This window comes from Gallinula chloropus (genome assembly GCF_964237585.1).
Source record: "Gallinula chloropus genome assembly, chromosome: 3".
In the NCBI taxonomy this organism is placed as follows: Eukaryota; Metazoa; Chordata; class Aves; order Gruiformes; family Rallidae; genus Gallinula; species Gallinula chloropus.
This window is the reverse complement of record NC_140087.1, coordinates 67,437,737-67,460,815: the sequence shown is the minus strand read 5'-3', so window position 1 is coordinate 67,460,815 and position 23,079 is coordinate 67,437,737. Positions and strand designations below refer to the sequence as shown.

General features: G+C 38.4%; 1 protein-coding gene across 1 annotated transcript in view; it reads left to right on the top strand.

The window, feature by feature from the left end:
• WDPCP (WD repeat containing planar cell polarity effector) overlaps positions 1-23,079 on the top strand; it is a gene marked incomplete at both ends in the record, with an annotated part of 99,543 nt that overhangs the window by 49,701 nt on the left and 26,763 nt on the right. Inside the window, 2 exon segments of the mRNA XM_084261670.1 lie at positions 9,548-9,611; positions 15,351-15,453. Coding sequence (XP_084117796.1) covers positions 9,548-9,611; positions 15,351-15,453 — 167 coding nt within the window.

Below are 23,079 nucleotides of genomic sequence, written 5' to 3'. Positions count from 1 at the left end.
TGACCTAATATATTTTCTCTGAGAAGTCTTAGCGCTATAAAAATGCTTCTTATCCAATGTCAGGCATGAGGGAGAACTGTCCCCGAAACTCATGTATAGTCAAGGAGGAAAAGGGCCTGTTCATCTTTAATACCAAATTTCCACCTACGGTAATTTGAAGTTGCAGGGATATCACACATCTGCAACAGAGATTTATTATAGAGGCAGCAACTCATCCTTAACAATGACGATGATACTGGGCCTGTTATAGAGCTGTCTTTAGTGTGTAGACATGCTGATATGTTTGCTCAATAAAATCCAGCTTTCAAGACATACTGTTAAGTTTACATGATCACCAGAGTGAGAGGGATAAAGCTGGAAAAGAAGAAAAGCAGATACGAATTAATGCAATAAAGGCTGGGATTTAACAGACAAGGTTGAGTAAAGTGTATGTGACACAACAGGTGTCACTGACTCTTATCAGCATTTTTAATTAACATCTGGTTTTAGCCCAGAGTAATTGAGAAGAGTATGTTAGACTGTGTCTGTATTTAAAGATAGACCTTTGAGAAGTTACTAAGTAGCGAGAGACTGGGGGAACAGAGAGGTTTAGTGATGGGGGGAGGTTGTGTTGGCTAGGTGGGTGTTAGTTGCAGCTTAGGGAAACCACAAGGAAAGTCACTATGATAAAATTACAAGGTAGGGAAATATTGCTATGGTAACAAAATGCATTCTCTTGAAGGAAAATTAGTATGAAAAGAGGAAATACAGACTGGAGGAAATTCAAAGGAAGTGCACATTACAAGAGAAAAGACTAAATCTAGTTTAAAAAGAAACAAACCATCATGGTTTCAATTTATATAATAATAATTTAAAATAGCAATAAATTGCTGTTCTGCAGACTTTTATAGCACCTACTATTCAAAGTCTCAGAGCACTTGACAGACTTGAAAGAATTATGCTGCACGGTAGGAAAATGTTGCTGTTGCTTCCAACAGTCATCCTCTTCAGTGGCTAACCCCGTTCTACAAGAACCCAGGCTAACGTGATTGAACAGCATTGCATGGGAAGTGTGTGACACAAATGTTTGTAGAAGCAGGATCTGTTAAGTAATACGTCTTTGGTTTAAAGGACTGGAGCATCTCGCCTATGAGGATAGGCTGAAAGAACTGGTGCTATTCAGCCTTGAGAAAAAAAGGTTAAAAGGGGATCTTATTAATGTTTATAAATATCTCGTGTGGGATGCAGGGGGAATTGGCCAGCCCCTTTTCAATGGTCTGTGGAGCCAGGACAAGGGGCAGTGGCTGCAAGTTGGAGCACAGGAAGTTCCACACCAATATATGGAAGAACTTTTTCACAGTGAGGGTGACAGAGCCCTGGGACAGGCTGCCTGGGGAGGTGATGGAGTCTCCTTCTCTGGAGATATTCAAGACCCGTCTGGATGCCTATCTGTGCAATATGAGCTAGGGAGCTGCTTTGGCAGGGAGGTTGGACCCGATAATCTCTGGAGGCCCCTTCCAACCCCTATGATTCTGTGATTCTGTAAGATAGCTCTGTAGTTTTGAACTTGTGCTGTTTTATAGTTAATAGAACAAAGGTCAACAAATTAGTGATGTAGTTTTTTTATAGCTAAAACTACTATTTCTAGAATACTTCATCTATCCTATTTCTTATTAAATATATATTTTTAAACTACCTCGTTCAAAAATTAACTTGGTTGTCTTGAAAATCCTACTCAAAAGTGCCTGGCCATCTTTTCTTTGAACATAGAAAGCCTGTTTTGAGAAGCATGTATATTTAGCATAGAGTCATCTGAACTATTTCACAAAAGAATATATTTAAGTTTCCTAGAGCAGAATATCATCCTAGAATATAGGAATCGCGTGGTAAGATTATTTTCCCTTTTTGTTGTTTTTGTCTTTTTTTTTCTTTTTTTTTTTCTCCCTGAGTTGGGAACATCTTCAGGATTCACAGCCAGTTAGAGCCCTCAAGGGTTTTCTCTGGCCAGGGAGTCATACTGTCTGGCTCCCCTTATTAGCTTTCTCTTTCCTCCTATTTTTTTAATTTGGTTGGTTGGTTTGTTTGCTTGCTTCATACCAGAGGGTACCCTTTGATGTGAAGGGCATTTGGTTCCATGCCCAACAATCTATAAAGTTATAGGTGGACTTATAGGTAATTTGACAGTGTACTTCAAGTAACAGAGATTTTGGGTGACTTAAGATAGTTATGCTGCTTTGACATTTTCTCATGTTTATTCACTAACTTTTATTTGAGACATATTTGTGTATGACCTTTGAAAGGCTCCATAAGGGATTTCTTTTTGAACAAGTCACTCCAGCCCCAAATCCTGTGCTTCACTTAACATGCCTATATTTAGGGCCTGTAGAAAATTATAGGTCATAAACCCATACATTAATGCTTTGCTAAATTTGAGCCTGAAGGGATCTATAGATTATACCTGGACAACTTTTAGAGCTTATGCATCTAAAATACAATTTAGAAGATTATGCCCTTGACTCACATACATATAGACCCAGTGGCTGTTTCTCCATTAGCCTTTGGTGTGCTCGGCAGCACTTTCTCCTCATCACTATGAGAGTATCTTAGAAGGCAACAAGGTTGTGGATCCCCCTGAGAGGTTTTTGTGTCCTGTTCAAAAGAGCTCATAATCTAAAAAACTAGTAGCATAATAGCAGGAGGCTGGCAAAATAATACCACTGACATCTCAGCAGTCGTAACTTGCCAGTGCATCCACTGATTCTTCTTCCCTACTAACTCTGAGAATCATTGGTTAATTCAGCCAGGATTATGGTGGGGAGCAGTCTTGGAAACAAATGCCTACCAGTTTTGTGAAAATCAGCAACCAGCTAGGGTTAACTAGGATAAATTAGGTAATTACCTCCGTCACAAAAAGCTACAGTGAAGGTTCGGCAGATAGATGTTCTGCTAACCAAGACATGCACTGCTTAATACCAAACACAGTCTATGTTGCCTTTTGCTCAAGCCATTGTTGGAGAGAGCGGAGTATATCCTGATGGGAGGAGGAGCATATGTCAGTATGTAGGGAACATGTAGAGTTACTGTGTTGAGCCCCATGTAGGAGGAAGCATAGGAAACTGGTCGACAGTATGCTTTGCTTCTCACAGAATATTTTCTTTTAAATTTCTAATTGTGATACATGAAACTTCTGGTATGACTTTGCATGTACATCAGTGTTGAAATAGTCTAGATGCAGTAAACAAATACCCAGCAATTAATTGATTTTTGCCAAAGGAGATCAGTATTATGAGGGATAGGTGTATTTTCCAGACAGCTAATTATCCAAACAAACAATAAGAGATTATGAAGGAAATTCCAGAATTTTGATACTGAGTTCCCTAAATCACATGATTCTGAAACACAAACTTACAGTTTGGGGAAAGAGAGGGAGAGAGGGTTTTTTTGGTGAGTTACTGGGTTTTGGGTTGCATTCAGTGGTCTGATTTTTCCCAGCAACTATTTTATTTTAAATAGGGTGACCAACATTGCTCATCCGGGTAAAATGGTATCAGGTTTTGGTTGACTTTTGTTTAAAGTGATTTGGGTTTTTTACTGAAATACCGGATCTTGATGTCTTTATTCCTCTCCTGTAACTCTAAGTAGAACGCCAGTATTTCATCATTCATTATAAAATGCAGGATGTAAGTCTTTTGACTAATACTGTATTTTATATATGGAAGGTTAAATAGCAATCTAAGTCGTCAGAATTTACTGAAATTTTACTTTAAAATGTCTCCTTGAAGGTGAACAGAATTCCAGGGTTGCCATTTTAAGGATATGCTGAAGTTGCACTATCTATATCTGACTACCTTATGCATCAATATTTCTCATGTGAAATATATAAGATTGAGGTTTTTTCAAATGTGTTCAAAGGCTGTATTCTGAAATACAGCTACAGTCAGTGGTGCTGTGTTCAACAGCTGGTTTGAAAACAAGAAAGAAAAAAGATAATGACTTAGAAACCTAGCTATATACTTTTTACTTTTAACCTGACAATCTCTAATTATTCTAGCTCAGAATTTCATTGAAACAGGATGCAGAGTCGTTTTACAGATGTCGTTCTTTATTTTAATACTGTCTAATTTAAAAGGAAAATATTTATATACTAACAACACTTTTTAGGGCAAAAAAAGGCATGAAAACCATTTCTGTTCCAAAAATTGCTGATATGAGAACTTATGGGAAACAGCTCCTTTTATGAATAATTATTATTATTGTGTTTAAGAATTGGGCAAGATGCCTAGAAATTGAGTGAAAGAATGAGCTATTAAATTGAAATATTAAATGAAATAACTGAATTAAAAGTGATCATGTAAACCCTGCAGTAAATGTTGGGAGCTGTAGCTGATTGAACATATTTTCATCATCTGTTTTGTATGCTTAAATACAATTGCTTGATGTAAGTAAACACTTGATTGATATTCTGAATACTTTAAAATCTGCATATGCATCGCAGAATACTGAACAATTAAAACTTAATTTCAGTGTAGTTTGATTACATGTAAATTATTTCAATATTCATTTTTTTCCTGTTCTGTTTGCTCAGTGCATATTTAATATTCGCTTATTGAATGCACATCACCCTTGATTGGACTGTGAGATGAGGAGGACTCTGAAATTTCTTCCATTAAAAAGGATTGCCATATAAATATTATTTGTGCCACGGCTCTTCCCATGCAGATTATTTTCTAAATGTTGTGTACCCTTATTGAAGACAAGGAAAAAAACTGCTGCAGCCCTCCTTTATCAGCCCAGCACAAGGAATATGCTTACATGGTCGATGGGCATGTCTAAGAAGGCTTGTTGGTTGTAACTAGTCCCGAAAGAAATGTTTCCATCTTTTCTGCACTGTATTTCTCTCTTGCTTGCATGAGCTCTCTCTCTCTCTGCCCTTCCTCCTCCCTCCACGTGATTTTTTTTTCCTGGTTCTTAGACTTTTTATGAGATATTGTAATACTATGGTCAGATATTACAAATATTTTTAAGTTGAACACTTTCAGCCTGAAAAAATGTAAGTGAGCACATTGAATTTAGGTGCTGTGGAATACAGATGGCAAAATTCTGCCTTTTGATAAATTTGTAGAACCTCTAATAAAAACTGGAGACTTCTTTTCCCTTCTCCCCAGGCCCCAATCTGTGTGCATGGTTTTAATCTAATCTACAGTATTTAAAATCACCTTGTTTCTGAACATCCAGCAAGAGAAAACCCTGGGCATTTGATTGTCTTTTTATGCAGGTGAAAACCAAGTTTTCTGAAGTCAGTAGATATTTTTTTAAAATTTGTTACATATTTTAAAATAAATTAAAAGCTTTCCTGGTGTATTTTCTGTTAAATCACGTTCTCAAAATAAAAGAAGGCGGCAGGTTCGCCACCCCTCCGTAGGGGATGGAAGGGACCTCCAGAGATCATCGAGTCCAACCCCCCTGCCAAAGGAGGTTCCCTAGGACAGATTGCACAGGTAGGTATCCAGATGGGTCTTGAATATCTCCAGAGAAGGAGACCTCAACCATTTTTGACCCACATGACCCCTGTCATATCACTCACATTTCCCTTTTGTTTTCTTGTCCATACAACAGATGTACTAATAGCCATCTCTTCAAATTTCTGTAGGATATGTAGAAAGGTTGCGTAAGTGCATATAATAGCAGTGTTCTTTTATTATAGGAGAATTTGAACTTAATATTACATGTGCTAAACAGCTTGAAGGGAAATGTTTTCCTATCTGTCCTATAGAGTTAATCTCAGTTTGAGAGTTTTAATCTTGAAGGTCATATTTCTGTTGGCTGTCACTTTGACCAAACAAGTGCCTGAATTTCATGGTTTACAGGCAGATTTCCTTATCTCTCTTTTTCAAGAGACATATGAGTCTTGATTGCTGGAGTTATTGTGAAGCAAGCAATAAGTAACAAGGTGGAGGAAGGGGCAGGAAGACATTCGCTTTGAGACCAGTACCCTGTAGATGCTGTTTTAGAAAGCAAATATTGTACCTTGTAATTGCAGCACAAGAACAAAAGGGAGGGTGTTTTGCTAGGGGTGTGGTTTGTTTGAGGAGATGATAAACTGCAAGTGAAGTGTGCTAGCAATAGCAAGAGGTCTTCCCACAACAAAATATGCTTATAAAATGGACATTATTAACTTGGGGTCGATCTCATGCTGCACAGGACTCTCTCTAATTGTTCCTGTAGAATAAAACCAGCATAACTTCCATGCCGAAGAGACTCAAAATAACAAGTATCTTCTATAAAACCTATTAAAAAAAACCCCTTTGACATTCTTGACTGGTTTAATACTGTTTGCCTAAGTAATGCAAACTTGTCAGTCTTGTTTGAAACCTCCAAGTTGTTTTAAAGCAATTCCATTTATAATAATTTATGAAGTATCTGTGATTGTTATTTCCAGCTATTTTATTTTGTGAAGAGCATTTCTTGGACAGTCTTCACCCCCAGCCCCGTTTTTTTTCTCTCAGTACAGATGTGAAAATAATGAGCTAACTTCACAGTTTTATGAATAGAGACCATAATGAGACTGAAGTATGTATGTTGATTAAAGGAAAAAAAAATTGAAATCTTTGTGAAACAGCAGAGAAATGACAGCTTTAAGGCCATGATTCCGCTCTGCAGATCAATCAAATGAAAAAGTTATTTTACATTTTTTAGTTGCAGGCATTTTTGCTTTGGCTAAAGCAAATATCATTCAAATAGTTTGTATACAAAACTTCGGAAAAGCAAAATAACGATGCAGGCATTTTTTTTTAGCTAGTTGTGTAGCCAGTTTCTGTTTGGTTTCCAATTTCCCCTCTTAAGTACTAAGAATGGATGTTTAATCTGTAATTGAAAAGAAAAATGTTCCAGAAAAAGATATACATGATAGCTATTCAAGATACACATATTTTAACATGTGCTTATTTGTCTTAATTAAAGCACAAGCTTCAGAAACAGCATTACAACATAATGTGTTTTAAGGGAACATCCTTCATAGAAAGCATGTTGAAAAGCTTCAGATACACAGATGTGCATGATAAAACGGTGGTGCACTGCCTGTTCTCTAGTGATCAAGAGGTTAACCTTAATTCATCTCTTCCCCTCCCTTAAACAGGTTCTGTGAGGAGGGCTGCAAATTAGTGTTTGGAAGACACAGCAGGGAAATTAGCTTTAGGGGGGAAAGGACTCCCCACTCCAGCTCTTAGGAACCTCACCTGGAGAGTGCATTTCCTTTTCTACTTAAGCTAACATATTATGTCTTCTTGTCATGAATGTTACTCCTTGAGGAAAGGTCCTTGCTGGCTCTGTCTCACAATCATTCCAAATGTGTGGCAGAAGAGAAGAAAGCAAGAAGGCTGTAGTGAGAGGGAGGTAGCAAACTGCTTAAGCTTTAACCAGGAACAGGAATCCCTGTCTGGTACGTCATATGGAACTCCTTCACCCACCAAGGGGAAGGAGTATTCCTGTGTTTCCCCTGTGCTCATGCTCACTGGCCTGAAGAAGAGTGATGGTTTCCCAAGATACCCTCAGGATATGGAATTGTATAAATACTGGCATCCATATAGAATCACAGAATGATTTGGGTTGGAAGGAACCTCAACGATCATCTAGTTCCAACCTTCTGCCATGGACAGGGACACCCCCACTAGATCAGGTTGCTCAAAGCCTCATCCAACCTGGCATTGAACACTTCCAGGGATGGGGCTTCCACAACCTCTCTGGGCAACCTGTACCAGTGCCTCACCATGCTCATAGTAAAAAATTTCTTCCTAATCTAAACCTCCCCTCTTTCAGTTTGAAGCCATTCCCTCTAGTCCTATCAATATGATGCAGTTGGACAATACGTGTGGGCAGTATTGTCCAACTACAAACGACACATAGGACAAGGGGAAATGTCATGAAGCTGTGCCAGGGCAGGTTCAGATTAGTTATTAGAAAAAAGTTTTTTACTGAAAGAGTTGTCAGGGCCTGGAACAGGCTGCCCAGGGAGGGGGTTGTGTCACCATCCCTGGATGTGTTTAAAAAAAGGGTAGATCAGGTACTTAGGGTTCTGGTTTAGCATAGGACAGGAACAGTTGGACTTGATGATCTTAAAGGTCTTTTCCAACCTTGTGATTCTGTGACACCTTTCTAGCACTGAGAAATCACAATGCTGCTTTTACCCCACTGGGGCAAAGAAGTCATCTCCTTCCCAAACTTCATGAGTCTACAACTATCTATTGTTGAAATTGTTAATAGGTGAGAAGGGGGAAACTTTGCCTGTAGCGAGAAAATTATATAAATCATTCTATATGATTTCACATCTGAAATAAAATCCAGATATTTTATTGGTTTGCATATCTAAAAATAATTTCCAAATCTATTTCTTTAACTACTTTTAAAGTTTAAAGCATGCAGTAGAAGAAAATGTGTGCAAATAGAATTACTTTTGGTACAGAATGGTCACAGAATGGTTATCTACATCTAGTATAGGAGAAGCATTAACCCAGTGCAGAATTTCCTGTTGTAATTAGCATTTGCCAGTGCAATGTTGTAGATATTCTCAGAGCGCTTCTAATGGATGGCTTATTTGCTTCCACTTCTGTGGAATTCCCAAGGACAAACAAGAGGATAAAGACAGCCTTTCGTAGTATCTCCATCCCATGTAGGTATTTGCTGTAATTGCCAGGAGGTGATGTAAGGTTTCCAGGTAGGAAGGAGTTGGCACAGTCCATGTCATTACAAATGGAAGAAGCTGTTCTTCAGCAAGCCATTAACCCACCAAGTAATGGTCTGAGCCTGCCATGATACAGCCCTTCTGGCTTAATGGTAAAGGGTCCACATGCACGCTGCTCCCTTGGTACTTTACTGCATCTCTAAGTGATACTTAGGTTGTGCCTTGTAGAGCACATTTAGAGGTAATTTTTGCATGTGAATTTTGCTTTTTTCACCCCTTGTTTTACTTCATTAACACAATCTTCTTCACCATAGGGTCTTCAGAAAGCTCTTAAGAATCTGTGCTAATACCAGGCTGAGGGAGTTAGGAGGCAAAGCAGTGTCACCCCCTACCTTTGTCAGTCACTGGGGATTCATGACTGTTGAGCATGACTCGACTGGATTATCATCTTCAGAGAGCTGTATTGAGGGGTCTGTGAGGAAAAAACCTAACTGCAAACTTCTACAAGGACCTCTGAAGTCTTGTGAGATTTAGGATTAGTCTTTTCTGTAGGGGATTTTGAGTGTTACTGGGGCTAGCACTTATCTGTATTGTGGCTGATATCTTTCAAAATATCCATTTGTTATGATCTACTGTACCTTCATGTCCCTCAAGATTCAACTACATCTGACTGGGTAGTTGCAGAAGGTTTTAAACAATGAAGAAGGTTAAGGGTAGTCACTGCCCTGTACCTCATAGTTCTGCAGTCCGATTATGAGCATATAAAGTTCCCCCAGTGAAGCATTGACATCACTTTTGATGAGAACTGAAGGACTTCAACTGCCCATTAACAAAATTTGATGCAGCTTTTAAATTATCCTCAGCAAGTGACGCATTTCCTTTTTCTTGCAGGTATCAGAGATTTGAAAAGGCATTTCTGCTAGCTGTTGACATAGGTGCTCGGGACCTGTTTATGGTGAGTCATTTCTGGAGACAGAGGCTGTTGTCAGAATGTTAGTTGTCAGCTTTTTTGTGCTTTAAAATGTATCCATGTCATCTGCAGAAACACACTGAAGGCAGAACTATTCTACATGGTTTGCTCTTTGCCATCATGAAACTCCTCAATAGGAATTGAGTATCTTTAGAGTCATTGACATTTTTCCTAACATAGCCTAAAGGCTATTCTTTATTTTCCAGGAATTAATGCGTATGTTTTTGAACTTTCCCCTTCTTCATCCGTCCTGATGTGAGTGAATGTCATCTTTCACTCTAATAAGCTTATATGTTTCTAATCCGTTCCTTTAAGAAGTGCAACTGCTGAGTCCTGGACACAAGAGCTGGCCATATCCTGGGGATCCTGAATGCCCTTAGTTTGTCTCTTAGGGTTTTGTGAAAAGTGACAAATTATGAACGCTTCTACAGGTACTTTTAAAACAACAAAGCTCAGCAGCATCAACCCGAGGGTTTTTACATTTCATGCACTCTCTGCCCCCTCCCATTTAATTAACTACAAAAGTAAAATTAACCAGCTCTTAAAAGGTCCTCTGTGTGAGCTCCACAGGAGGCTCTTGTTTTATAAGATCTTGCACCACAATGTCACAGTGAGGTCAGATGGACAAAGCCAATCGTGCTTTCCTAGTCTCTCAGCATGTTGCTGCTCCACAGCTGATTTCATTGTTTTCAAAGAAACAATAGGAAAGGGGCTTGTTGAAAAAAAAGGCCCTTTGAACGATTCGTTTGCTTGACTCTTTTGCATAATGAAGACATTCTGTTGTTTAAATTAAGCTTTGACACTAGATGTTAATATCATTTATCCCATTAAGTCACTTGCCCTGCTAGTTTGATCTTGATATTTAAATTGTATGTTAAATTACACAATTAAATCCTGCTTTTATGGGTTATGAAAATTCCCTTCTAATTATATAAAAAGTTGTGTGAACCTTTTGATGTTTGTTTCACGGCTCTAATCATCTGGCTTGTTCCATCTAATTAGAAAGATGTGAATACTGTGATAAACTTTTCTAAGTATGCATCAAAAGGATGTGATGGAAATGTCAGACTTTTAGGAAATCCATTGCATGTTTTATGTTTACTGTCCTTGGGTTTTTTCCTCTTTTAAGCTTATCTTTTTCCTTTTCTCTTTATACGGAATGTAACTTCTTTGGTACAAATTTTATACCTAATCAAGCTAAGCACTGCTGCAGCCACATAAGATTCAAACTGTAACCTGTCAGGGGGCTCTCCCACCATAAAGATAATGAATTTTCCCTGACTAGTTCAAGCCACTCTGGCAGAACAGATGACCCAGTGTTTGGCCTGCCGTCTTGAGGGCCCTCTCTCATATGGCTGAGAGCATTTCCTACATGATTCTGTCCTCTTTCCTTCCCTCTGCTGACAGCAGGACTAAGGGAACACTTCTGTCCGAGGGTGGGCAACACCAGTGTTGGGTCAAGAGAAGGGTGCAAAGCTGCTAACAAGAGAGAGATGCTGTTAGTACTGGGCTCCACAAGTGGTATTATGTCCTCCTCTCAACAAAAAGGTTCTTCAACTTCCTTCCAAGAGGAGTTTCAGTGTTCACAGAAAAATTAGCTCCATCCTTTCCTACTCATCGTAATTTTCCCTTTCCTCTCTTGAGACCTCCTCTCCATTTCCCATCTCACCGATGGGAAACATAAATATCTATGTCCACATAGTTCTTACTGGCTTACAGTGCTATGAGATCATAAATGCTTCTATATTGTCTTCATTCTGCTTGTCAAGATTCCTCATGGTTTCCCCTAATTAATACAACAAGCAGCACACACATACCTGCCTCTGTTAATTCACTGCCTCCTCTGGGGAAATGTCCTTTTGCTAATACCTAAATAAGGTACTAATGAACAAACTTTACAATAAGATAACGATGGCACTGCTGCAAGACTACCAAGTACATGACTCAAGAAGTTTAAAGGTGCATAGGTCATAAAAAGTATTTATTTGTGCCATGGTATTTTCTAGGGAGTTAGTATTTAGTGCAACAAAGCCTGTGTGAAAATTAGATAGCTTTTTTCCTGAAAGCGTGTAGTCCTTCTAGGTATTAGTATAACAATACTGTTGCTAAGCAAGGTTTGTGCATCCTTTACTTCTGCTTAACGCAGGACAATTTGTGTATATTGGTTATGTAGGTCAAAATGCAATTAATAACATACAACTTGCCTTTACCTATATTTAAAGCATTTATCATTATGTGCAGCACAAATAATTAATATATAGGTCAATTATTCGTACTACTGTGGTACAGACCAACCAAATCCATTTTAAAAACCTCAGTGGTGATGGCTCTAGGAGTCACACCATCTTATTCCCAGTTAGTTTAATGAGATTTTAAGAAGAAATAGTAGACTAAAAAACAATACCTAATGACATAAGCAAAATGAGAAAAAAATAAATCTGTTAGTAAAGGGGAAGACAGAAAGGTAACAGGCTGAGGAGGGTCCAAACACTGAGTACCCACTTCCAGAGACGTCTAAAGAAATGTCCTGTGTCTTGGAGGGCTTATCCTGAGCATCTCTTTCACCAAACAGCAGGGTCTGCAGCATTCCCGTTGCTTGTTTTGAGACTGCAATGACGTTTGAGAGAATGCTTCCTGAGGGCAAATTTCTTTCATAGAAATTAAAAAGGGGGAGGGAGGGGAGCTCAAAAGTTTAGTCTTGTAGCTATAGCGTCACTAGTATGATGCCATAACAGGACGCACAGACACTGCTGTGTCTCTCCATAAGCCTTACCCTCACGTCACATCTAAGCCCATCAATTATTATCATCTCCTACGAAGTTCAATAAAAAAAAACCTGCAAAGGGCAGAATATCATGAACAACAGCTACATTTATTGGACAGTGACTGATCCAATCTGTGACAGAAAAGATCAAGCAGTAGAAGGGCTGTTAGCTTGAAATCCTTTTGTAGTATGCTCCAGCTCTCAGCTGCTGAAAATTCAAAAGGCCATCCCGTGTACCAAAGGTAGCAAAAAATGCAAGGAAAAGACACTTTAATAAAACTGTCAGATCTTGGGTGATACACTGATGAGGAAAGTGCATGTTTCGAAGAAATGTTGGAATTTTGCCCAGAAATATCCTATAGACAAATGCACATTAGTGTTTCAAATGACTTCTGCTCACCAAGGGCCAAGCTCTGTGAGTCACAAAGATGAGAGTAAAAAGGAAGTAGTCCAAAAAGTAATAAACTGTTAAATGATAAAATACAGCCCTTTCAGCAAACCCCAGATAAGCAGCTGGAAATTGTTTTTATCATCACCATTGTCTTTGAGAGAGATGTGATCTTTGGACTGATAAATTCTTAGATAATTGTGTGAAAAAAATCTGTAATGAATGTTCTGCTAATTTAATTATTTAAATTTTTTTCTGTCATTCTTTAAGGCACACTGTAATCCCATGTTTCTTCTTCCTCTTTTATTTGTTTTCTGGTTTAATCAGAGAGTGTTAAATTCTTAGAAAAATCAAATTTTCCTGACTGATTTGAGCAAGGAACACCTAGATGATCTGAAATTGTCTAATTAGGATGTTTTTATATCTGTAATCTTTCCTTACTAAAGCTTGTTTAGAGACAAGAGCTTCTTTAAAAAAATAATAATAGATTCTTTATGACAGCAATTTGAGGCACCACAAAGAAAGCCACTTACCAGCCTCCTGCTACATCCTTGTTTCTTACAAAGCCCCTGTTAGTTAGCAGTGAATATGTAGCATCTTTACATTTCTTTACTCAAAACAGAAAAGGGGCAAAAGCAAGGTCTGAAAGTAACAGATGGTTTGATACAGCATGCACGAACTCTTAACTGGAAGAACTTTGTTGCTTTCTGCAGTTGTTTCCGTCCTCTCCCCACGTTTATTATTTAAAATTGCATTGAAGTGTACAATAGTTCTGGTAGTTTAAACTATGTAAAGGCAATCATCAGGCATAGTCAGAATGTGTTTTAAATTAGCGAGCACAATCTGCCTATGTAGTCAAATCTTTGTAAGTCCAGACTTGTTCGAGAGCCCTTAGGTTTTCTATTGTTATCTAAATAAGCTGACAATATCTACAGTTTAATCTTCAGAGAAATCATACCTTGCTACTCAGGCCCTTTTCTCCTGACAGCCATGTTAGACCTACAAAGAGAGGAAGTACAGAGTTCGCAACAAGTTCGTGACTCATTACTTTGCTCCAAGACACTTTCTTTTTAAGATACTTTTAAGTGTTGTTTTTTTTTTTCAAGTCATACCTGTGTTTGTAATTACAAAATGTTGCTGTCTCCTGCGCAATGCTGGGATCCTGCAAGTCACTCCCAGGTTTTCCAGTGTAATCAGACCCAGTTTCCCTAACGCTCTCAGTTTGCTTCTTATTTTTATTGTTGTTATTATTATTAGGGGGATAATAAAAGCAGTTTCTTTCTTCTCCTAATGCTATCGCTGTCACTGTTTTCATATAGCTTCTCTTTCTCCAGCAAGGTCACTTTTTCCTCTAAGAGTTTCTGCCATATTGGTGAAGGTCGCTGTAAACTCACGCTGAGGACAGTTTCACCTGAAATTGTCTGCACTAGTGAGAATGTAGTTGCTTTTATGGTATGCAGAGGTCACTGTTTCCAGCGAATACTCATTTTTCCTTTAAATTCCTGCATGGAGATAGATTGTGGAACAATGATCAGGAATTACTTAGATCTTTGGATACCAAATGGCATCTTAAGCAAAGGAGTGGGGAAAAAACCCACCTTTGCTGACTGTTCTAGGGTTTCTCTCACTTCATCTGTCTCAGTTCATGCACAGAGCAACCTCTGGCCGTGATGCCAAAGGACAAGGGGGTTAATTGACTCTTTATTAATGGTCAAGGATGAGACTTGGCTTCAAGGGCCAAAACCAAGAGCAGTGTGACTATAATTTGTCAGTGGGAATATATTCTCCCACAAATTGTGTTGTATGTAGTACAGGTGGTTTTCACCTCAAAGGTTAGTACACAATAAAAAGCCTTGCAATTCAGTTTGTAATGATACACTTCTGCTGCAGCCATCTGATTTTTAACCCTGGGTTAAGGACTAGATCCAAAGTATTGGCAACTAGTCATGCTAGACAACATTTTTGGAAAGCTCCTTGTGGTCCAAGAGTGACACATGAATCACGTCACCTGTGTGGGTGTAAAAATCATTTAGCAACCATTGCTGCTCTCATTACCTCTAGCACAAGGAAGACCACCATCACCTTACTCAAAGAACAATAAGTGTAACATGAAAACTCCCAAACAAAAACTACTCCCAGAGGAGCTTTTCCCCAGAATTCATGTACTAGGGGGAAACTTTTAGACACTTCAAATAGGGGCTGTCAGTTAGAAGAGTTGAGTACTCCAGATCTCATTTACACAGAGACACCTATCAACCTTCTTTTAATTCCTGTTGCACCAACAGAAGTTACCTTAAAAGCAGACAGATTGGTTTCTTTCATACACCGAGTCAATAGCTTCACTTTTATCAGGGTGTGATTGGTCAGTGTTTTATTCATTGCTGTATTCAGCAGCACAAGCAAGATAATAAATTTGCATTGGGAGGGAATTAAAATGTAATGGTAGGTTCATCAGTTCCATCTGTGTTTGTGATCTAAATAATAAAAGCCTCTTTCATTCAAAATCCCTTTTGTTACTCCTATGAGATTCATTTTAGATTAATCTTTTTTCCCCTCTCTTTTATTTCCAAAGGACATCCATTACCTTGCACTAGATAAGGGTGAATTGGCACTAGCTGAAGTGGCAAAGAAAAAGGCTAATGACATTGATGCAGAATCAATAACTTCTAGAACTGGTAAGAATTACTGGTGTTTAAAAAGCCCTTTTTGTTTTAATCAATACTTGTCCTGTACAACACCATGTTATGTTTGTGTGTGGGGTGGGGGGTATTTTTTTGATTGTATTGTTTTCTTTGAAAGTGAGACGGTATTTTTATTCATAACTAAAGAGGGAGGCTTATAAAAAGAGGAAGGCTTATAAAAACAACATAGCTTTGCCTTTTGGTACCCATGTGAGGATTGTGTGAATTCAATAGCTACAAAGCAGACAAGATTTACACTATGGCAATATAGAAAAGTTCAGACTGTGCAAACTGAACTGAATGCAGGGGGTAAGGGACTGAATTGGGAAAATCTGTGTTCTTACCTGCATTAAAGACCAGGTATGGAAGTCTCATTCACCTTTAAATATTTGTTTGTGCACACTGCACCAGTAGCTGTAGCCACATAGTGAATGATTTGGCAGCATTTGGATGAAACATTTACTGATGTAAATGGCTGAGATCCTGGCTTTAAAGTAAAAGCTTTGTGTGCAGAAGGATTCTTGCCATTAGATAAAGAGTACTGATGCAAAAATTACAGGGTTAGAATTACAGGGTTCAAGCACTCACAACTTTTCAGGCAGGAGGACTCATACCTTAGTCACTTTCTCCCTGTGTTTCCTCTGGATTGTCATGAAGAGATGTATGAAACATGTAGACCATTCTGACTTCGGGCCTATGGCACAAACCAAGCAGAAGGGTCTCCAACTAGGCAGCTGGCCTCCAGCAGAAAGGAAGTAGTCAGAGGGGAAATAAACAACATGAAATGTTTGTACAAAATATGCACGGTTTTGTGTTGTTTATTCTCCTGCATCTTTAGTATTAGAGGAAATCACTGACTTTTCGTCCTTGTCCCATGCCAAGAAATAGAATATGATTAAAACCCAGCAGGAGTCACAAAACTTTTGAGATCTCGGGTAACATCGGACTCTTAGAGCTGTACATCTCAGCGTTTACTCAGAGCACACAAGTAAATGCCATTCAAATACAAGGAAAAGTAGAGAGGCAGTATGTCTATTTATTGGGGTGTTTCTATATATTGTATAAACCCGTTACTTTCAAGGCTCTGCAATACATTGTTACCTCCTGCCTTTTCCAGCAGAGTGGAAATCCAACAGGGAATATCCTGAACTCTTTTCTTCAGAGTCTTTCGTTTTCAAGCTTCAGTCCCTTTGAGCCATTTTTGCACCACAACTGGGCCCTTGGGCAAGCCCTTTCACTGCTAGAATTGCCAAAACTAACCTTTTTTCAGACACCTATCACTGGGCACTCTTTAAAGTACCCAGTTACATCTCCCTTGCTTTCTCTTCTCCTCTTAGGTAGTTGTCCTGTGCAACTAATATAACTAAGATACTGATCATTATCTATTCTCTTACGCTTAATCCAGAAAATGGAAGCCTTAATTTTTGTCTTCATTTAATTCCTTGTAATCTAATGCTATTACTAGAATTTGGAATTTAGGCTATTTTTAAGTTCACTGAGAACTTTTATATAGTGTTACAGACGTATATGCAAAGAGCGGGATAGGGAAGAAACTTGATGTGATCGCAACTGTCTTGCATATCAGATGCAAGTGTTATTACACTATGGTTATACATGTGCAGGCACACAGTCTTCCCCTCCTTCAGAGCAATGATGTCTGTAATGCCCCATAAGCATAAATTATTAAAGTCATTTTATATGATAAAGTCTTTAAAGGGCTCTCATTTGCTGAATAATTAACTATCAGAATCATTTAAACTACTTTTCAATGCCCCTGGGACAAACTGTCACTGAGATTCATCTTATAAACAGTAATGAATTTGCATCCAATTCGTTTTATATGAAAATAAACAGGAATCTCCCATGAGTTTGTTTCACTGCAGATTGAATCTCACCTTAAACACATAAAATCTCAGCCACAGGTTTTGTTTCCAGTGTCTTTTCTTGATGATGTTTTTGTTTCACAAACCGTAGTTAGCAAAAAAGGTGTCACGAGGCATGAACTTTGTGGACCCAGTGGAAACAAAAGATAATAAACACTTTCTATGTAAATTATTATATTTATCTAACATTTTGAGAGAGGGGAGATAAACTCATGTCAGAGACAGAAGCTTTAAAATGGAATTTCAAACAAGTCTCTGTCCCCTAACCACCTCATAAGACTAGTCCTCTTCATCTAGTCCCTGCTTTCTGGGGCTTTCACTCAGTTCACCAGTGGTCACACCTCCCAGATCAACCCCCAAATTTCTTGAGCGCCCGCTTCAGGCTTCTACAAGAAGGCAGCAACCTAAACAAACGGAGGGAACAAGGTGCGATCAGTGCTATGGATCCCATGTTATACTGAACTCCTCCCTAGATAATATCTGTCCTCTACAATATATTTCATTTATATACATTACACTGTAATATATATAAACAGTACGTATGTGAACTGTTCTCGTATATCAACATCTGATGGTATTTCCTGAGCTAACCTGTCCCCAAAACTCAGCTCAACACTACTTAAAAATACCATGAGTCAGTGTTCCTGGCTGATTCCCAAGCCCTTGACGATGCTCCATCTTGCCCCAGATATATTTAATTTGTCAAGATATTTCTGTGTACCGGGCTTACTTCAAGCATAATATATTTCAAACTCAGACTTCTGGAAAAGTTTCAAGCTCCTACAAATAATGCAGAATGACAATATAATTTCAGCTGAAATTTATAGATGTCATCCAGAGTTCTATAATCATTGGTAGATTCCTCACATACATTATATAAAGATTTGTGTCAAGATAAAACTAAAAAAAGATGGATTATTTTAAAATTTTCTGGATTTTCACTCTTCTCAGTTCCTCACCTGATTGCGGTTTGTTACACACTGTTTTGAAGAAACCACCCTCAAAGCTAAGAACATCTGAGTCCATGTGGTAAAACCACCTCTAGACCTTCAGAGCATAATATTTTGGTGAGAATATTGCTAAGCAAGATGAAGTGTCAAGTGATCTTGCTACTTTTGCCTGATACGGTTTTGGCATAATCAGGTATTTTGTTCAACTGATTAAAATCTTCTAAAGAAAATAATTCTCATGAGATTTTACATTTGGCAGCCTGTGAAAATGCATCTGGAGGCATGAGAAGATTGAAGTAATGGTACTGCACACCTCAAAGACTGCATTAGCTGCCTCCTTTTTCCCAACTCCCATTTGATCAACAGACTAGTGGCCACAGATATTGTGCTTTCCTCCGCCAAAGATTTTCTGTTGAATTATATCTGTAGGAGATCCTTAATGAGGTCAGGGAGTTCTCATTTAGCCTTGCCTAATACTTACGTTGTGCTCCTCATTTCACTTGATTATAAACAGAAAGGAATTTATTCAATATTGACAGTATTTGTAGATAACTATTAAATTCTGTTTATGGGTGTAACCTTACATACATGCTTCTGGAACAGTATTGTCATCCACGGTAGAAGAGTGTGTTTGTTCAGTGCTCTGAACTGTAGATTGCTAATGTAAAACTTGAGTTGCAAAGAACTGACGTGGCACAGCTTGTTAAGAAATGCCATAACTAATAATGATCACGGAGGTGAAGAACTCAGCCTTTCAGACATCATTGCTCAATAAATATCCAACAAAGAGCATATGTAGTCAGTGTCAGAAAGTTTCCCAAGGCCAACTTCCAACAAATTACATTAAGGCCTAGCAAGATGATTTTAACCTCCAAATCAATAGCTTTCACCCAAAAGGGATTCATGTTGTGACAAGACAGATAACTGCTGCATAGTTGAAAGGCAAATTGGGAAACCATGTATTTCTACTTAGAATAAAATTCAGAATATTACTAACACTAATGTTTAGGCAACATACCTAACAGAGGAATCTTAAAAACACTGATGTTGAGATAATTGTGTTCTGAAATGTTAGATGGGACCGATGTTTCATGAAATCACTTGAGGTTTTTCAGCTTAAAATAAAATTTTAAAACATTTCTGGAAACATTTCATGTTTTTTACAAGTGAGGTAGAAAATCTTACCAGTTCTCACAGAGAGTGAGGTCTAAATTCCCACACTATTCATAAAGTGACGTTCAAAATGAATATTTCGCCTTACTGGCAAGGAACCTCATCACTGGGAACCTGAAGTGGAAAATTCATTTCTTCTTAATTCTGTGTTAGTATTTTACATTGAATGGCTTATGTGTTGTTTGTAATAATGAATAATGACACAGGCTATAGTGTTTTGTCTTCCATACAGTGCCCGAGTTACCAGTCTGGTCTTGCATTCAGTCTGCTACCTCTGAATCCCTTGTACTTTACTCAGATTTTCCCCTATTCCTGACAGTCCTGGCAAGCCTGCTTATGTTTCAAGGCCATGTTTAGAATTGTCCCCCTGTTTTTGTAACCTTCCTGGCCTTGCATTACGTTAGTTGATAACATTTGTTCCTCTGCTGATCTATAATGACTCCTTTCATCTATCAACCAATAGAATTCTTCCTTAATCCTCATGTACCCTCTCTGATGCTGATCGCAAAGCCTTCTTCATTTTCTGGTCTTCTTAGGCACATACATCTTTCACTTGCTATCAAGTTTCAAGTTAACTGAGAATCTTAGCCTTTTGTTTCACGGCATGATTTTTATTTCACTCTGTAACATTTTTATGGCATGCTTAAAAGGTATTATCCAGTGCACAGACAAACTGTGATCTGGAAATACTTGCAGGACACATGTTTATGCTACAGTTTTTTGATCTCTGCTCCCTTCAGCGTAGGTGTTGGATCTCCTAGTTACTTATTTATTTGGATTTTTAGTTTAAGTCAGTCAAAACCTCTGGAATCAAATCCTTTGTGACTTTTTCCCCAGAGAGCCAGAAAAAGATTTTTAATGAAAAGTGGTTTTAAGTATGATTGGCAGTTAACCCATGGCAAGAAAATAGTTTCTACAAGCACTTTCTTAATTTTGTGCCACACAAGATGAGTGTCTCTGAAGATCCATAGTAATTTGAAATGATTTAACTGTTCTCTTGTGTACACTCTATTTCACATATCAAGCCACACACATCATTTGATACAGAGCCCACTAAACACAATGAAAACATTTCCACTGCCTTCAGAGGGCTTTGGATGAAGATTTTAGTGGTAACAAGCTTGTGTGTAGGCCTGGCATTACCAGAACTCCTGCCCTCTACAAAATAAAATAAAATAAAATGCAGAGTCTGGTCTGGAGGGATGCTCTACTTGATGTAGTCCGCTTGAGTCCCCTGGTCAAGAGGAGCTGGTGGCACCCAACATTCATGGCATTGAAGCCTATTGGTGCGGCAGTTCTGAGTTCATGGCCTGGCATACCTACCTCAGTGTGTTCCCATCTAACTGGATCTGCTGAATCTTCTTTATTCCAGCGCTTAGCTTTTTGTTAATTACATTTTTAATTTTGCAACTAGTCATGAGGATTTTGCTCTGTCGAGAGTTTACAGGCTTTAATTGCTCCCCTCCTTGTGTTCTTTTTGAGAAGTGGAGTTGTTTGTGTTACTTGAGGTCTATAGCAATGCCAAACTATTTTTGGCTCCACCTCATCTCACCTCTCCACTTGCTTGTGTTATGATGTCAGTTTTGATCTATACCTTCCCACTGCTAGACAGCTTTGCCTAAAGACATAATCCTTAGCCCCTAATAATTATAAGCACATCAAAGACTAGCTGGTTTGCTTAGCTGCAGAGGTCTACACAAAGATCTGTGTACCTTCACTTGAAAGAGATTTATAGTTTTGCGTAAAGTTTTAGAACAGTCATGGCATTCAATTTTTTCCCCGCTTTAGCATGACATGTTCTTGCCCACTACAGAACCTGATTTAAAAAGCACCAGTGTATGCCTGAAATGAAGACAATATTCTCCTTAATATTTTAATTTTAATGATCCTCGTATTTTGTAATATCTGTCAGCAGTAAAATTATGCCCTATTTAATATGAAAAAGTCTTACCTGGAAGTCATAGACTAACCATTTTTTGCCTTGATTTTAAATTATGTGTTGAGTAGAAAATAAGGGAAAATCAGCGATGGGAAGAGCTTTTGGAGTTAAATTTTTAGTATCTGTAGCCACACACTATGACCAGTTTACAAGTAAACAGTTTAAAAAATACTACAGTATTTCCAAATTCTGGCAACTGAAAGAAAATGCCTGTATCTGATCTGTATTTATTCTACTAATGGTTAGGTTGTTGCAAAGTCTCTCACCTCAGAACTTTTCACTATATTTCTATTTTACCCCTCTAACCTCCGTAAAGTTGATGCACACAGACAATAGAGAATTGGTGATGCTAATTACCAAGTAAACGAGCTGTTTTCTGTGGCAACATACCAAGAAGTAAGTTACAAAAGTGAAAACAATTTGCAGAGATATGCCTTGGGTGAGGAGGTTACATAATAAAGAATAGTTCAGCATAAAGGATCTCGAAGGGATGCCCATGGCATGGCATGGAAGTAAAGAGAAGCAAGTCAGTACTCGAGAATCTGCTGACATCACAGCTAGGAATTTAAGTAGGAATTTGACTTCTCAGCCCTGACTCCATAGATTGAAGTCAAATTAAATAAAAAGCACACATAGTTAAAATAACTGTTGAAACAAACTATCAGAGAAAATGATGCATGGAAAGTGTCTTTGCATGGAGATTAAATGAATACCTTTCTGGGAAATTGGTTTTAGCCAAATACAATTTATGCATTAGTCAAACACAAGTTTTTCTGGCTTGGTGTAGGGTACCTGGATGAAATTTAATGGCCTCTAATTCACTGTAGGTCAAACTAGATGATTTACACTATGTCATTATAGTATAATATCCATATGTTCTGGATTCTAGTCTTGCCTACAGCTCTGTGAAAAAGCCCCTGGTAAATCTCCCATTAGCTTCAAAAGACCCACATGTAGGCTAGAGGACTGCAGTTAAAAGCCACATAATGTATATTCACACATCGCACAGTATGCACGTGTGTGTGTACATAAGTGGGTGTTATATTTACACATACACAGCCAAAATCTGGCCAGTCATAAAATTAGCGCCAAACCTGAAGACAAGTGCTCCATTAATTATTGCGTATTTATATTTTGCTTTGTGACATCAGAATCCACAGAATCCGCTGCTGCTTGCTTTTTTTTTTTTTTTCCCCCTGAAAGGAGAAGAAATAATCACAGCAGGAGGTGCTTTCATAATTGCCATAGCTGGCTGAGGGCTGCCTGTCTCTGTGTTCACGGCGTGTCAGAGGCATGTTTGTCTCACACACCCTAGAGCCATCCTCGAGCCTCTAGCTTTCTGATAGGGAATTCACCGGTTGCGTTTCTACGCACTGGGAAGAGTTGGCAAACGCATATTTGCGTGGCAGTTGGTATGTGTTTTGTCCTGCTTGTTCTGCGTAACGTAACGTGATGTGACAGGCTGCAATTCATCACATCAGTGGCGTGACAGCAGAGGAATTGGAAAAGAGATATAATGGTGGGCTGATGCGAGGTGTCAATTTAACATTTGATTGTAATATTTCAACAATAAGCCTTTTTATAATGGGTCACTGAAGTTATCAGCATATATTCCCTGTGCTGGTGACTTCGAGGAGTAGCGGGCAGCTAGAGCGTAGTCAACATCAGGAGAAGG